This window comes from Hordeum vulgare, chromosome 5H (assembly GCF_904849725.1).
Source record: "Hordeum vulgare subsp. vulgare chromosome 5H, MorexV3_pseudomolecules_assembly, whole genome shotgun sequence".
In the NCBI taxonomy this organism is placed as follows: domain Eukaryota; kingdom Viridiplantae; phylum Streptophyta; class Magnoliopsida; order Poales; family Poaceae; genus Hordeum; species Hordeum vulgare.
In genome coordinates this window covers 354,326,345-354,344,296 of record NC_058522.1, presented here as the reverse complement: position 1 = coordinate 354,344,296, position 17,952 = coordinate 354,326,345, and the positions used below count along the sequence as shown (strand labels likewise).

Below are 17,952 nucleotides of genomic sequence, written 5' to 3'. Positions count from 1 at the left end.
CCAAGTGCTTCTGAAACCTTCGAGTTTTTCAAATGAGGCTCATGACCGGAGCATTTGGGATATCATATGGAAGGCCAAATTTCCCCCTAGTTAGAATTTTAGGCTGGAGAATTTCTACCAACTCTCTAGCAACCAAAAAGACTAATTCAGACGAATGCTAGAGTTGGATGCAACATGCAAGATTTGTGGCTGCACGGAAGAAGGTGAGTTTCATGTTGTCGTGGAGTACAGAAAAAGCAGAGCTTTATTTTTTATTCTTGTTGCGAGGAAAAAGCAGAGCTTTAAGGGAGGCACTCAGAGAAAAGTGGGAGCTTCCTCCAGAAAATGCATTTCGACGCACTGTCGTGATTGGCTTCAGTTACTGTTGAGCCCTGAAACTGGAGAGATGAGGGCGAGGTTACTGATGTTATTTTGGAGGTGCTGGCATCTATGAGACGATGTTGTGCATGGAAAGGAAAGGAACCTGTTAAACATTCAGTGGTGTCCCTGCTGCAGTACGAGGAAGAGATTAAAAATGCAGTGTTCACCTCATAGTCAGCCTGGGGAAAGGACCTATGAATGGGACCAACAAAAGTCCACAACATTTCTTTAAGAAAAGGAGGAACAAAGCCCCCGACCTCTGCATCAATCGATGCATGCAACCATATTATTAAAGAATAGCAATAACAAAGTCTTAGGTCCACAGTAGTCTCGCAAACTGAATAAAATAAGCACATTTGAAGATGAATAAAATCTGCCATTTTCGGCAACACTAAAAAAGATACGATGCTTATACACCTAGCCTATTATTAGCATGTCATCCAAATCGATTGAAGATAGCCCGTGCGACCGTCTCCTACCGATTGCACCCAACAGCCATAAGCTCCCTGGAGCCCGCATGACTGAGTAACGACCAGGTATGAATCCAAGACGTGGCTCTGTAGATAACCTGCAAAAAATTAGTGAAGTTGTTTCCACTAAAGATCATATCATTTCTAGTATTCCATATAGCCCAAAAAACAGCACTTATCCCAATCCGAATATGATTCGCTAGATGTACGTCTACTTCATTGAGCCATGTTTCAAAAAGCGTATTAATGCTTGTTGATGGATTAATGTTAAAAGCTATATGAATAGTGCACCATAATAATTTTGCAAGTGGGCAATTCAGAAAGAGGTGTCTTATAGTACCATTTTGATCACAATAGCAACAAGTAGACCTGCCTATCCAACTCCGTTTTAGCAAATTATCCTTGGTTAGTACAACTTTCTTGTGTAGAAACCATATGAAAATTTTAATTCGAAGTGGGACCTTAATTTTTCAAATATGTAACGATCTCGATAAAGGCCTAAAATTAATTAGATCCATGTACATCGACTTCACATGAAACAGTTGGCTCAAAAGTCAAAAGGGTAGCCAGTGGACTGCTCCTCCACGAGGGACGATCAAAATTAATCCACATGCAGCTTACTTAACTGACAAAGGTGAAGTTGGGCGGGCGCCGTTGCCAGAGACTACAATGGGCGGATTGCTGTGTCAGTTGGGAAACATATTAAGACTTCGGCCAGTGTGGAGGAGGATGAAGCCAGATCAGGGTTGGTTGGTTTGCAGGCCCTAGCCACAGTCTATAGAGGACCGACTGAAGTGGACCTGGACTGCATTTCGGTTTTTAAGGCTGTTTGTAATGGGGAGTATCATATACCAGTAGTATGCATATGATATTACTGTATGATACTACATCCGTAAGGCATAGTATCATATCTTAGTGTCATAGGATAGATCATTTATTGTCATGCATGAGAGATAATAGCACAACATTTAATATGATACGGTATCATAATATGATACTTAACCCTATCTTTCTTCATTTAATTTTATGTCACCTCATCAAAATTGCTTAGTTGGCATGCATGCTACTAGCTATGATACTACCATTACGATCAGCCTAAGGACCTGAATGCGTTTGGCCCCTGCGTGTCCTCGTGTTTTGAGTTTATCTATGACATAAGACTACCCACGATGAGAATAACATAGGTAGTAACCTAAGTGTCATCTAAACAAAAAGTATGATGTGGCAACTAATAAATAAGAAGAGAGAGAAATTGAGTAACTTAGCATGTTACTACCTCTATGAGTAACATAGCGGATAACTAGGCAAGATGAGTCTATAGCCTAATAAATGGTAGGCTCAATGTTACTACCCCTATGTTACTATCTATTGTGAAGGTAGTAATTTAGTCAAATAACATAGTAGTATGTATGATACAACTCTATGTTACTCTCATTATGAGTAGTCTAAGGTAGGTTCTGAAGGTGTTCATCAGCCATAGCTTCTCTTCAGTCGGCCGGGAACGCAATGCACTAGCTCACGAACTAGCAATCGAGGCCAGACAAAAGGGTGACCTGCTAATGATAGCTGGAGTTCCAGACAGACTATACGATACATGATGCTCACTGATTGTAATCACCCCTCTTGAGTAATTCAATTACTCTTGATTTTAAGAGGGTGCTTGATACGTTTTAGTCCCATGACTAAAAGTAATAAGACTAAATCTTGCTAGTCTTACCCATGCTTGTATTTAAGTATTAAAGAGACTTAAATCAAATTAATGAGCATTTATTATCCTCCAAACCCTCCAATCCAGAACTTGCATGAGGAGTTAAATAAGGAGAGAAATGACTAATGCACATTTTAGTAGGGTTCCCCTGACTAAAAGATTTTAGCCTCAAGACTAGTTTTAGCCTCTCTTTAGTGAGGGGTGCTTGAAACTTTAGCCTTTTATAAAGACTAGTTTTAGTCTTTTAGATCCGAGCACCCTCTAAAAAACAATAACCGTACGTCACTGGCGAAAACCATAGCGAGCTTACCGAATGGAGAATACGCTGGATTCAAGCGTTCCGACGCTGCTAGGTTGCCCATGCGCTGTACTCGCCACCGAATGGAGAGCTCATAACATGTGCATCTCTCCGCAGCGCACGCGGCAGCATCTGGCGCCGCCTCGTCGAGCTTGCAACACCTGCCCCCTCTACGTGTTGCATTCTTTACACCACGTCATGAGTCATGACACACTTCACGAAGCTCTCGCTTACATACAGCACCCGTCGCACGAGCACGAGCCTCCGCCACAGACAGAAACACCAACGCCGCGGGAGACGGATTCACGCAAACACACCACGACAAGCGAAAGGAGGGCGCAGGCATGGCGAAGAGCGGCACGGAGGAGTGGCGTCGCAACGCCGACACGCACAAGATGAGCCCGGAGGAGGTCCGGGCCGCCGGGGTGGAGGCGTCCATGCGCCCGCCGGGCCGTGGCGGCGGTGCCGGGGAGGTCCTTCACCAGCGAGGTGGCCGCCTGCCGTTCGGGCCCGGGACGATGGCGCTGATGGGGTTCGGCATCGTCGGCGTCATCGGCTACCTGGTGCTGTACCAGAAGGCGAGGCCCGGCACGCCGGCCACGGAGGTCGCCAAGGTGGCCGTCGGACACGGCGACCCTGCCGTCGGCCGTGAGGTCCAGAAGCGCCAAGACGAAGCGCCGCCAGCGCCACCGTCACGAGAAGGGAAGTAGACTTGTTTAGTAGCAGAAGAACTAGAGGATTTGCGGCGTTTGTGCTTCGAGTTCTACTCCATTTGATCTGCTAGCCGCGCTTCTCAGCTATGGTATCTTTTGTCGTGGACCACGTATGACTTCCTATCAGAAATGACACAGCAGAAATAAATAATCGTACTGATTACTCCAAAAAAATAAAATGTACTACTGATGTATCAGTTGCTTTTAATTTTCTTACGTAGGCAAAGTTCATCATCTATCTTTCCGGTCCGTCCAAACAGCAATATTGGCCGAAAAAAAACCCAGACAACAATATTGATGATAAGTACTCCCTACATTTACTTATAGAAGACCATTATTTCCTCCTTCACGGTCTAGAAAAAAGGCTTGGAAAATATTGGCTTAGATTTATTTTAGAATCTACGTGGTTATTGATTGACTGTGAGATGTGGTAAAAATAGTAATTAAAAATAGTAATTGACTGTGAGATGTGGTAAAAATAGTATTCACACTACGCATACATATAAAAGTAATACATGTGATAAAAAATAGTATTCACACTACGCATACATATAAAAGTAATACATGTAATAAAAAATAGTATACACACTACGCATACATATAAACCTTCAGCAAACATATAAAAGTAGTACAAGCCTTTTAAACTGTGAGTATGAAAAATATACTTTACATCTAGAAACAAAAGTTAATCTGTTAATCTATACAAGGCCAACCGTGACGGAGGTAGTATGAAAAATATACTTTACATCTAGAAACAAAAGTTAATCTGTTAATCTATACAAGGCCACCGAGACAAAAAGTAATGCTACCTTCTCATATTAGCAACCTATTTAATAATTACATGCATGTAACAATAATGACACTCATAAGTATTTATCACATCATATAATTAAATTTCTAAACATCTATTAAATATATTTTTTTGTTTAAAAGTTAATCTTTTATTGCTTGTTTAAATAGAAACACGCTCACATTAAAAATCAAACACAATCAAACAATTCTAAGTTTTGTAAACATTTATTAAATAGAAAAATAAAAATGAAAATATATAAATCAGTGACTTCTTTATTATCCTTCTTTTTTCCTTTTTCTTTCTTCTTGTTCTTTGTTTTGCCTTTTTTCTTCCTCCTCTTTTAAAAAACAAATGCTCACATCAATAGAATGGACCTAAATTTTTTCACACATTAGCATCATCATACCAGCATACATCATAAAATTTATTGAAAAATTATTGAGTTCTTATATTTTACACATTTTCTAATGTTTCGCGGATGAAAACCCCTAAAACACTAACTGAACGCACTTTTCGTCATATTCGGAACAAAACCGTAGTGAATGTGTAAAAAATATTGAAAATTGACATGAATACTTGTAATGAATGCATTGAAAATTGATATGGATGCTTGTTTTGATGATGACATCGTGTAAAAACAATTTAAATGCATTTCATGGACGTAAAATGGACAACGTGTTGGTCTACGTCATGTTATTCATGTAATGACATTAACTTTGATATCATGTGTGAACATGAATTTTAGCTCCCACGCAAGGGATAAACGAATTCGACACCGAACACACGTTGCGTCACGTTCGGTCGGTCTTTAGGACATTTTCCTGTGGAAAACTATGTAATGACATTAACTTTGATATCATGTGTGAACATGAATTTTAGCTCCCACGCAAGGGATAAACGAATTCGACACCGAACACACGTTGCGTCACGTTCGGTCGGTCTTTTAGGACATTTTCCTGTGGAAAACTATAGTAAATGTATAGTTAATGTATATAATATTAAAAAATGTTAAAAACTGACATGTATGCTCGCAATGATGATGAAAAACATGTGAAAAAAAATTGAGTGCATTCCATGGATGTGAAGAGAACGCACTAGTAGAAAAAGGACTTTAGTCTCTGTTCTGAAGAGACTTTAGTCCCGATTCTTCAACCGGGACAAAATTATTGGAATTAATGTCCATTATTTTTAGTCCCGGTTGACTTACAAACCAGAACTAAATGAACTCCACGTGATCATCGTGGGTCCCGGTTCGTAATAGAACCGGGACTAAAGCCCTTTTCTCAGCTAGATCGAAGCCCTGTTTTCTATTAGTGTGGACACGTGTCCTACCATCATAATAAGATGGTATTGCTTATACATGTTTCGCGTCACGTTATTTATGAAATGATACCAACTTTTGGCATCATGTATGAACAATCATTTTAGCCCCACGCAAGAAATGAACGAATTTGGACACCGAACGCACGTTGCGTCACGTCCGGTCGTGTTTTAGTGCATTTTTTCTTTGAAAAACCATAGTAAATGCATACAATGTAGAAAATTGTTGAAAATTGACATAGATACTTGTGATGATGATGCAAGCGTGTGAAAAAAAGTCAGTGCGTTTCATGAATGTGAAACGGAGAATGTGTTGAACACGTGCCCTACCGGCACAGTATGTCGATACTGATTGTATATTTTCTACGTCACGTCATTCATAGAATGACACCAACTTTTGACATCATGTGTGTACATCAATTCTAGTCACACACACACGTAAGGAATTACGAATTCAGACACCGAACGTACGTTGTGTCACGTCCGGTCGGTGTTTTAGTGTATTTTCTCTAGAAAACCGTAATAAATACATACAATGTAGAAATTGTTGAGAATTGACATAGATGCTTTTGATGATGATGCGAGCGTGTGAAAAAAATTCAGTGAGTTTCATGGATGTGAAACAGAGAATATGTTGGATACGTGACCTATCGACATAGTAAGACAATACTGCTTGTATATGTTGTGCCTCACATCATTCATGAAATGACATCAACTTTTATCATCATGTGTGAACATCCATTCTAGCCCCCATGCAAGGAATGAATGAATTCGTACACCGAACGCAAGTTGCGGTCACGTCCAGCCACGTCCAGCTGATGTTTTAAGACATTTTTCTTTGGAAAACCATAGTAAATACATAAAATGTAAAAAATTATTAAAAATTACTCCCTCCGTTCTTAAATAAAATATGTATTAGTTTTTCAAAAAGTCAAACATTGTTTATGTTTGACTAACTTTACAGAAAAATATAAAATATTTACAATATCAAATATATAAAATATAAAAATATATTTCATGGTGAATCTAGTGATAATGATTTGGCATTATATTGATGTTTTTGTTTATAAATTGATCAAAGTTAGAGACATTTGATTTTTTTAAAATAATACACCTTATATTTAGGAACGGAGGAACTAACATTTATGCTTGTGATGATGATACCAGCATGTGGATTTTTTCCCACACACTACCATCATCATGCCAAGCATCCATGAAAATTTACTTGATTTACATCAGTTTATGCATTTTCTAGGATTATTTCTGTAAAAAAAATCCTAAAACACTAGCTGAGCGTGACACAATTTGGTTCGGTGTTCGAGTTTTTTCAAATTTTACATGAAGGTCTGCCATGAACATGCCCACATGCTGAAAGAAATTGATGTCATTTCATGCTCGTCAAGAAGCATATCGTGTTCAAAAGCGATGATTACGGTAGTCCCATAGGGCAAGGCTTTTTTTATTTACAATCTATGTCATTATCAATCAAAATGAACATTTTCTTATATCGTAATTCCTTTTTGAAATTTGTCAACAATTTTAGGATTTCCAATTGTGTGTGAAAATTTTATTGATGTTGTACGCAAATTACAAACCGCATACTTTGTAAAATTTATCATCACTTTTAAAACACAAACATTTATTAAATTTCTGAATTTATTTCAAAAATTGGTACATTTTTTGGAATTTAGAAAATAATATTTTATTCAAATTGTTTCTACACAAATATTAGAAATGTTCATGGAAATTTAAAATAAATTGGTTTCAAATTTTTGTTCATATTTTTTTATTTAAATTTTAATTTCATAGTGTTCTCTAAAAATTGTCCGTGTCAAATTCCCTCTTTTTAAAGTATGTTCGTGTTATGACATGCTGAGCAATTTTAAAATGCACGAACAATATTTTGACATATTTATACATTTTTTAAAATATGAAATTATTACTTATGGAATAAAATTTAAGAAAAACAAACATTTTTAGAAAAAATTACAAAATTTATGAGCATGAGTATTTTTTGAAAAGTAAGAAAAAACCGAAAAAGAAATAGCGATAAATGTGCAGATTCAACAATGGGCCGGCCAGCCACGAATTTATGTAGAACAAAAAAAAAAAGTAAATATTAACAAGCATTAGGATGTCCTAGTTCGTTAGGGTGATTGTCCTCGGACCATGAGGTCTTGAGTTCAACTCTTATTGCTTGCACACTTTTTTCTTTTATAAAAACATGCAAAACTCTTGAGGATGCACAAGAAGAAAAAGATACCCGAGTAAAAAAATGGATGTTGTGTATATGTATATGTATATGTATATGTAAGCAGGTCACGTATCGGTGCGCGTGAAAGGACCATTCTATCCTTTATTATGAAGGGGTGTATAGAGATCTCAGCCGTCAATGTGTTTAGGGGGGGGGTCTATCGTATCATTAGGTTCTCTTAAATACTCCGGTTCTCTCAAGTACTCCGAAGTGAACACTATAACCACAACTTCATAGAACATGTACAATGAAGAGTCATTCATGCAGATATATTCATTCGTTCATCAGAAAATTCGTATACAAACATCCGAACAACCACAACACATTTCTAATAAGAGAACAACACATGCAACACTTTTCTAATAAGAGGAGAAACCATACCCATCATCCTCTCTCGGATACGGTTGAACACGTGCCTTGTTATGCGAAAGCGTTACCGAAAAAGCTTGGCAGAGTATAGCAGTTATATGAGCTCAAAATAATAGCTTGGCAGAGTATAGTAGTTTTATGAGCTCGAAATAATGATTTCTCTATTACGATTCAACCATGGAGCATGGATTGAGATCGACTCCCTCGCCGAATGTGCTCATTGACAAGCATAGTAGCAACCATAACATTCTCATCACTAAACAATTATTCGCATGATCGATGTGAGCCAGTTGGCCAACACTGTGGACAATATCTTTAAGACTATCCATAATGGGAGTAACATATGTAGCAACATAAGTGTCACCTATGTAAAAAGTATGATGTGGCAACTAATAAATGAGAAGAGAGAGAAATTGAGTAACTTATCATGTTACTACCTCTATGAGTAATATAGCGGATACCAAGACCAGATGATCTATAGCTTAATTAATGATAGACTCAATGTTAATACCCCTATGTTACTATCCACTGGGGAGGTAGTAACTTAGACTAGTAACATATATATGTTACTACTTTACGTTACTCTCCATTACGAGTAGTCTAAAAAACTATGGATGAGCTTGATTGGACGATAATAACCTACACCAGATGCGTCAGATTTATTGGGTAGAATAATGATGTTTGCGGAGTTGATGAGAGGGTGGAGTCTCCCCTCAGGAGAGATAGCTAAAGGATGGACAAAACAACATCATGCTTGATGATCTCTGCCAGCCACGTGAAGACTAGGGTCTCATGGTCCCGTCGGCCATGGGCCTCGTCAACCTTGCTTGTCAGGTTATGCTACACACACATCCATGCCTCTTACCGAGACTGTAGCAGTTGGCATTGTCAATCGTTGCTGGTCTTACACCTTGACAATGTCAACTACTACAGTCCCAACAACGATCGGTCAACAACAGACATGACTACTGGCAGACGTAGGTCAACGGCAGTGGAGCTGGCTCGTAAGCATGTGACGGTCCACAGTGGTGCAGAGCGAGCTATCAAGCGGATGTCATTGTCACAACACAGTTAGGTTGTACTGCTGGTGAATCACCATCTCATTTTACTATATGCATGACACCTCCTCGCAGCCGTGTCACGGTAAAAAGCGTATGTCAGTAATGCCTTCTTCGAAAAGACATGCATTCATCCCCGACAACGGGATACGGTGACACATACCGCCCCTCCCCCACCCCCCACCCCCCACACACACATTTACTGTAGTAGGTATCTCAATCTCACTATACATGACACCACTGTGTAGTAACTGTGGTGACCCCTTTAGAGTATAAAAGGAGGCTATAGTAAAGGGTAGAAATATCAGAGAGTTTACACTCACTTATAGGTGCACTTTCCTTGCTAGGCTCGCCTTTGGCAATGGAAGTTCATCTCTATAACTCGAAGTTCATCACACACGATGAAAATGATCAACAGGACGTTTGGGTATGACGCTTGACGGCGGTCCGAATCTGGGTAAAAATCACCTCCTAGAGTAGGTCTCAACCGTGTTAGCGCCCCAACACTAAACCAAAGCAAGGGACATCCTTCTCCCTTGGTGTTGTGATTTACACACACAACATATGGCGCACCAGGTAGGGACGCTAACATTCATATATGCTTTATCTACGTCATCATCTTCACTGTTGACATTATTGAGCATGACTCCGACTAAACGGGCAAGCCGGGCTCATAGCACGCAAGACACTCGCGATGAAGAGGAGTGTCATCACCACAAGCAAGAGAACCATGAGTAGCAGGCATCGCCCACGGCGAAGAACTCCCATCGAAGCTGGGCCTCGAACCGGGCCACGGGGTTCTTAGGACGGTGCTTCTAGCAAGAACTCCCAGCAACTGGCTTCAAGCGAGCATTGGTTCCCACGTCACTGCAACTCACGATATCGCAGAGGGCCAAACCTTAGGCGACACAGTGGTGTCAAGTCCTCCTCCATGTCAAACCGGCGACACATAGTAGCAATCTCGCTGCCACCACCCTTCTCATGGAGGTGTGGCGGTGGGTGGTGCTACTCCAGCAAGAGGTGTTGGATTTACCCGAAGAGAAATGTAATGTTGCAGAACATCACAAAGTATTTCTCTAAGATAAGGACCAAAGTTTATCAAACCAGTAGGAGGCACCACACTAACAACATTAGCAGCACCTGTACACAAACACACTAAATGCTTGAGCCCAACAAAGGCAAGGGGGTTGTCACTCCCCTTGTTCTTGCCAGTTAGAAGATTAAAAGAATATAGATATAATGATAGCAAGGATAATGATAACTGATACTTGTGATATGCTTTGGGTTTTCCGTGAAGAGGAACGGATGGTGCAACACAACATAGGTAAGTAAAAAAGAGCAATGCTTGGAGAACGATGACATGTTGTAGACAAAGAGAATTCAATTAATATGAACTAACCCCATGGTTTTATCCTTAATGGCAACAATACGAAGACGTATCTTGTCTCCTTTTGTCACTGGGATATAGAAACCCGTCAGATTGAACCCACTACAGCGCACCCCTCTCACTGGAGATGAATAAATCTACTTGGCCAAAGCAAAGAAATATATCGGAGATATTTACGAAGCTATGATGATCATGCACAAAAGAGTCATAATAGATTTCAGAGAAGACTCAAATATTTTTCATTAATAATCTAAACATAAACCCACAATTCATCGGAAACCAACAAACGCACCGCACAAAAGGATTACATCGGATAGATCAAAGGGAAGATGTGATGATCATTGTATGAAGATCAAGAAAGAAAGGGATATCCATCTAGGTACTAACTACGGACCCGTGGGTCTGTGGTGAACTATTCACGCATCACCATGGGAGCAGCAAGGATGATGTAGAGGCCCTCCGTGATTGACCCCCCTCTGGAAGGGCACCAGAACACGGCTCTAGAGGGGCACACGGTGGAACAGAGACTTGCGGCGATGAAAACAATGTTTTGGGTTGCTCTCTAGGGTTTTTGGAATATATGTGAATTTATAGGCCAGACAGGGGCGTCGGGAGGTAGCCGAGGGGAGCACGAGGCAACGAGGCGCGCCCCACCCCACTGGTCGCGCTTGGTTGGCTCGTGCCACCCTCGTGCGGCTTCCGGCTTCCTCGCGAAGCTTCGAGGTCTTCTTTTGGTCCAAAAAAAATCACCAAAAGTTTAGTGGATAGTGGACTTCGTTTGGTAGTGTAAACCTGAAAAGCCAAAAACATGCAGAAAACAACAACTTGCACTGGGCACTGGGTTAATAGGTTATTTCTCAAAAATAATATTAATTGGCAAATAAACACCCCGAAAGCATCTTAGAATGATAATATAATAGCATGGAACCATAAAAAATTATAGATTTGTTGGAGACGTATCAATAACAATTATAGGAATTCTAGGAACTTGCAAATTAATTGAGAATGGACCCTCGCACCATAGGCTCACTACTGGCATCTCTCTTGAAATCAAGGTAGTGAAGGGTAAACAAATAACTGTTGGGCAATTGACAGAATTGCACATAGTTGTAATTGTGACCATTCATGACATAATCATTACGTAGGCATTACATCCGTGATATGTAGACCATTAAATTTACTGACATCTACTACTATTACTCCACCCACACTAGACGACTATCCATCACAGATCTCAAAGTATTAAGGTCATGACAAACAGAGTAATAAAATAAACAAGATGTCATAATGTAGACATAATAAGATCAATTGATGTAACCAAACTCTGTCGTTTTATCCTTAGTAGAAACAATACAAATACATGCCCTTATCCTTTCTGTCACTGGACAAGATCACTGCAAGATTTAACATATTACCAAGCACCTCTCTCTCTAAAGATAATCCAATCACACTTGGCCAAAGTAGACCGATAGATCGGATATAAATACAAAGCTATAAGATTATGCATCAAAGAAGGCTCAACAAACTCATAATATATGAAAGAATAATATGATCATAAACGTACAATTCATTTGATCCCAATAAACACAACAAAAAATAATACATTAGATTGATCTTAGAGAAGACCATTCTATTGAACATCAAAAGAGAGAGAGAGAAAACCACCTAGCTACTACTGTGTACTCGTAGGTGCTAAAGGAACTAATCACACATCATCATGGATGCATCAAGGTTGGTGAAGATGGTCGCCCCAAAGATTTCCCCATCGGACAGAGTATCGCAAAAAGGCTCCAGACGGGATCATGATGGAAAAGAGGTTTGGAGTGGCGATCACATTGTTTCGGGTCTCCCTTCGAGGGTTCTAGAATATTTTTTGATGTTGAATGCTACCTACCATGCTCTTGATCAAATGATGTAGTCTTGATATGAATATTGGAAAATGAATGATTCAATACTATATTCTGTAAATTTGATATTTAGCACACAAACATGCAAGCAAACAATTATTGCCTTTCAAAAATTGATGCTAAAGAAAGTGATCTCTACAAATTTAATCACGATAAGCACTACACACTTACTCTTCCTAGCATAGAGATATCAAATCAAGAACAACCTTGGTGCCAAACAAAGAAATTAAACCATACTTTTCTCGCTTCAACTTTTTAAACTTTCACGCAATACTTGAGCGTGAACCAAGGTCTTTAGCAGTTAGGATGGCAAGGAGAGTGATGATAGGGGTTTATAAGGGAAACAAAAGGTATAGCAAAGTCTAAAATTAATGAGGCTAGATCGTTAGGCAATGTAGAAGCCTTATAATTGATGTTGATGTGAGGAGTAGGGATTGCCATGCGACACATAAACTAGAGTTATAAGCGTATGAAAGTTCTCTATATGGAACAAAGTGGGAGTGTGATACTTCTCCAATGTATCTTGAATTTTTGATGGTTTCATGCTATTATATTACCAAGCTTCTATGATTATATGCAATTTTACATCATTTTTCGGAACTAACCTATCAACCCAGTGCCAAGTGCATGTTCGGGTTTTTGCCTATTTTCTTATTTGGCAGAAAAACTGTAAACAATGAAAATTCAATGTGTTTTTTCTAGACGAGGAGGGAGCCTAGAAGCTTAGGAAGGAGGCCAGAAGATCTACAAGAGGGATAGAAGCTCACACGGCGTTCCCTAAGGGGTAGGGTGTGCCATCTGAGCTTGTGGGGCCCTGAAACGTCACCAACGTAGCTATAATTTTGATTGTCCTACTATTGATGAATATTATATACTTTGGAGGCCATGTTATATCATTTTTGCAAACTAACCTATTAAGTAGTGCTTAGTACGAGTTCCTATTGGTCCCTATTATTTTCTTTCATAGGAAATCAATACCAAACAAAGTCCACATGAAATGAAACTTTACATATATTTTTTTGGTCCAACATAGACCCCGGGAGCATGAGTTGGAGACTGATAATCGTGATCTGCATTGGGTTTTCCGTCAAGAGGAACGGGTTATCGCAACACAAAGTGGGTAATTATTTCCCTCGGTTATGAAACCAAGGTTTATCGAACCAATAGGAATATCAACCACAACCGTCTTGAGCGACTGCACACAAAAGAACAAACAACATGCACCCAACGTGGGAAGAGGGGTGTCAATCCACTTGTCTTGTTACTTGCAAGCAAGTGAGGTTCATATATAATTTTAGATAGTAATATAAAATAAAAACAAGTAAATAAGAACAAGGTAATGAAGGTTTTATTAATATGTTGTGAATAGACCCGCGGGACATAGCTTTCCCTAATGGCATCTACCATGGAAAAAACAACATGCGGTGTGTAAAAAAATTACTATTAGGTAGTTGACAAAAAATGGATAGTTATGCGATATTCACGACAGTGATCATGTGTATATAGGCATCACATACAGAAACAAATAGGCCGACTCCTGCCTGCACCTATTACTATTACTTCACTTCAAGATCACTTCTATGCTTGCCTCTCTACGTATTAAGTTCACGACGAACCAAGTAATGCATGGAGTAAGATGACATGATGTAGACAAAGTAAACTCAAGCAATATGAATAACCCCTGTCATTTTATCCTTAGTAGCACCAAAACAAAGACACAACTTGTCCCCTTCTGTCAGTGGGATATAGAAACTTGCCAGGTTGAACCTACCACAATGCACCTCTCTCACTGAAGAAATACCAATCTAGTTGGCCAAACTATTTCAATAGATCAGAGAAAATTATGAAGATATCATAATCATGCACATAAGAATTGTTGGAGCATATATTGAGCATATATCTCCATATGTGGTTTTGGTACTTGATGACAATTCCTATGGACTAATGGTTGCCTTAAGTTACATTTATAGGATTTGTCCATAGGCACTTCTTGAAGTCCATCTGTTGGGTTCAAGGAGTTTATATGATGACCAAGATGGTATTCAAGGTATTATCCAAAGAATGGTCATAGAGACGCATGGTTGATCAAGATCTCAGACAAAGATTAAATCAAGATGATCAACACACAAAGCCTACAAGATGTACCGAGAGGGATCAAGTGATCCCATGGTATGGATTTGTCCATAGGCACTTCTTGAAGTCCATCTGTTGGGTTCAAGGAGTTTATATGATGACCAAGATGGTATCCAAGGTATTATCCAATGAATGGTCATAGAGAGACATGGTTGATCAAGATTTCAGACAAAGAGTAAATCAAGATGATCAACACACAAAGCCTACAAGATGTACCGAGAGGGATCAAGTGATCCCATGGTATGGATTTGTCCATAGGCACTTCTTGAAGTCCATCTGTTGGGTTCAAGGAGTTTATATGATGACCAAGATGGTATCCAAGGTATTATCCAATGAATGGTCATAGAGAGACATGGTTGATCAAGATTTCAGACAAAGAGTAAATCAAGATGATCAACACACAAAGCGTACAAGATGTACCGAGAGGGATCAAGTGATCCCATGGTATGGTAAGCATTGTCCATTACGTGTTTGTGTACTAACCCATGGTCTTCGTGAGAGTTCTATGTGGGGGTTAGGTGTGTTTACATGGGCTTGCGTCAAAAGGAAGATCTCATACAACCCATGGAGTATGACGTCAAGTTGTGATCATCATCAATGGTTGATCAAGATCTCAGACAAAGAGTAAACCAAGATGATCAACACACAAAGCGTACAAGATGTACCGAGAGGGATCAAGTGATCCCATGGTATGGTAAGCATTGTCCATTACGTGTTTGTGTACTAACCCATGGTCTTCGTGAGAGTTCTATGTGGGGGTTAGGTGTGTTTCCATGAGCTTGCGTCAAAGGGAAGATCTCATACAACCCATGGAGTATGACGTCAAGTTGTGATCGTCATCAAGATTGCGACGTGCAAGTTCAAGTGGATCAGCACGAAGATAGCATGCTTGAAGCTTGCCGTCCATTATGGTGGCAATGGACTTCTGAAGATATGCTGAAGAGTGGCTCACCCATAGTGAGTATGGGGGAGCAATCAACTAGTATTCATCAAGCCAACACAATCAAGAAAGGTGGTCCATCTTGAGGAAGCTAAGATCATCATCATCTAGCTCAAGAGGATGAGGTGCAAGGTATAGGTTTGCCCTTGATAGGTTTTCTGGTTAGGATAGATTGTTGTTCTATCAAGGGGGGCTCTCAAGTGAGTAGCTTGATCGTATCGTTCGTTGAGAGCTCAAACCATTTGCATCCTTGCATCATACTTCTTGGTTCTTAGTTGGTGTTTCTCTTTGTGAGTTTTAGAGCTTATGGTCATCTTCATGACAAGCTCGAGTTCATCGAAAACGGAGTCCATATGCATCTACTATGATGTTTTCGATGTTGGAGTTTTTGCCGGTTCTTCATTCATAGAGATCTCACATCTCTATATCTTTGGCATATTCATAACCGCATGGTCTTAAGATTTCCAGTCGCTGTTTGGATAGCCCTTGTCGTCCTGAATCCAACAAGCTTGGGTTTGCTCGATTCGGAGCTCGTATGCGAAAGTTATGGCTGTTTCAGTGGCGAGCGGTAGTACCGCTGGACCTAGCGGTAGTACCGCTCGACCTAGCGGTAGTACCGCTAGAGTTGGCGGTAGTACCGCTGGCCCTAGCGGTAGTACCGCTGGCTCGCGGTAGTACCGCCCCTGGTCAGCGGTAGTACCGCTCCAGGAGCTTAGTACCGCCTGCCTAGCGGTTGTTCATGGACGGACCTTTTTGCGAAGACTTTCTTGGCGGTGGTAATGCCTTTGCACTACCAGGGGCCCAGCGGTAGTACCGCTGGAGTGCCAGCGGTAGTACCGCTGCAGCCAGCGGTAGTACCGCTGGAGTGCCAGCGGTAGTACCGCTGCAGCCAGCGGTAGTACCGCTGGAGCTCGGGCAGAGAGTGGGGGTAACGGTCTGATTCTTCCCCCCACTATATAAAGGGGGTCTTCTTCCCCCTTGCCTTACCCATCTGTTGAGCTCTTGTTCTATCTCCATTGTTGACATTCTTAGAGCTTGATTACTCTCTATCCCTCCAATGATTCTTGCTTGTTCTTGAGGGAAAAGAGAGAGGAGATCTAGATCCACATCTCCACCAATCACTTTCTCTTCTATGTGAGGGGAACCCCTTGGATCTTGATCTTGAAGTTCTTTGTGAGCTCCTTGTTCTTCCTCTCATATTTCTCCATAGCTTTTGTTGTTGTGGAGGGATTTGAGTGTGAGGGACTTGACCACTTCGTGTGTTCTTGCCATTGCATTAGTTGCATCGGTTTGAGTTCTCCACGGTGATACATGGAAGTGAGAAGTTGAGAAGCTTACTACCTTTGGTACTTAGTACCCTTGATATTGTTCTTCGTGGATGCTTTGGCGTCCTAGAAGCTTGGTGGTGTCTCGGAGCTCAATCATTGTGGTGTGAAGCTCCGGGAAGCGTCAGGGTCTCCAATAAGGTTGTGGAGATTGCCCCGAGCAATTTGTACGGGTACTGGTAACCGCCCCCAAGGGTTGCCACGTGAACGGGTTCGGTGACCGCCCCCAAGGGTTGCCATTTGTACGGGTTCGGTGACCGCCCCCAAGGGTTGCCATTTGTACGGGTTCGGTGACCGCCCCCAAGGGTTGCCATTTGTACGGGTTCGGTGACCGCCCTCAAGGGTCCCTTAGTGGAATCACGGCATCTTGCATTGTGCGAGGGCGTGAGGAGATTACGGTGGCCTTAGTGGCATCTTGGGGAGCATTGTGCCTCCACACCGCTCTAACGGAGATTAGCATCCGCAAGGGTGTGAACTTCGGGATACATCATCGTCTCCCCGTGCCTCGGTTATCTCTTACCCGAACCCTTTACTTATGCACTTTACTTTGTGATAGACATATTGTTTATTGTAATATATCTTGCTATCACTTAGTTGTTTATCTTGCTTAGCATAAGTTGTTGGTGCACATAGGTGAGCCTAGTTGTTTGTAGGTTTTGTGCTTGACATATTAAACGTTAGTTTTATTCCGCATTTGTTCAAGCCTAAACCTTAACTATTTTAAAGCGCCTATTCACCCCCCCTCTAGGCGACATCCACGTCCTTTTCAAGAATCATAAATGTATTCAGAATTGAGTCAAATGTTTATAATGAATAATTTGAACACAAACCCACTATTCATCGGATCCCAACAAATGCACCACACAAAAGGAATTACATCATATGGATCAATGCGGAGATGCAATGCTGATTATATT

At 40.6% G+C, this 17,952-nt stretch overlaps 1 protein-coding gene across 1 annotated transcript; it reads left to right on the top strand.

Annotated features, from left to right (window-relative positions):
• Window positions 1–3,045: 3,045 nt before the first annotated feature.
• Window positions 3,046–3,766, top strand: LOC123397836. Its single transcript, XM_045092367.1, has one exon. It carries the CDS (start codon window positions 3,181–3,183, stop codon window positions 3,544–3,546), a length of 366 nt encoding a protein of 121 aa, XP_044948302.1. The 5' UTR covers window positions 3,046–3,180; the 3' UTR covers window positions 3,547–3,766.
• Window positions 3,767–17,952: the final 14,186 nt, after the last annotated feature.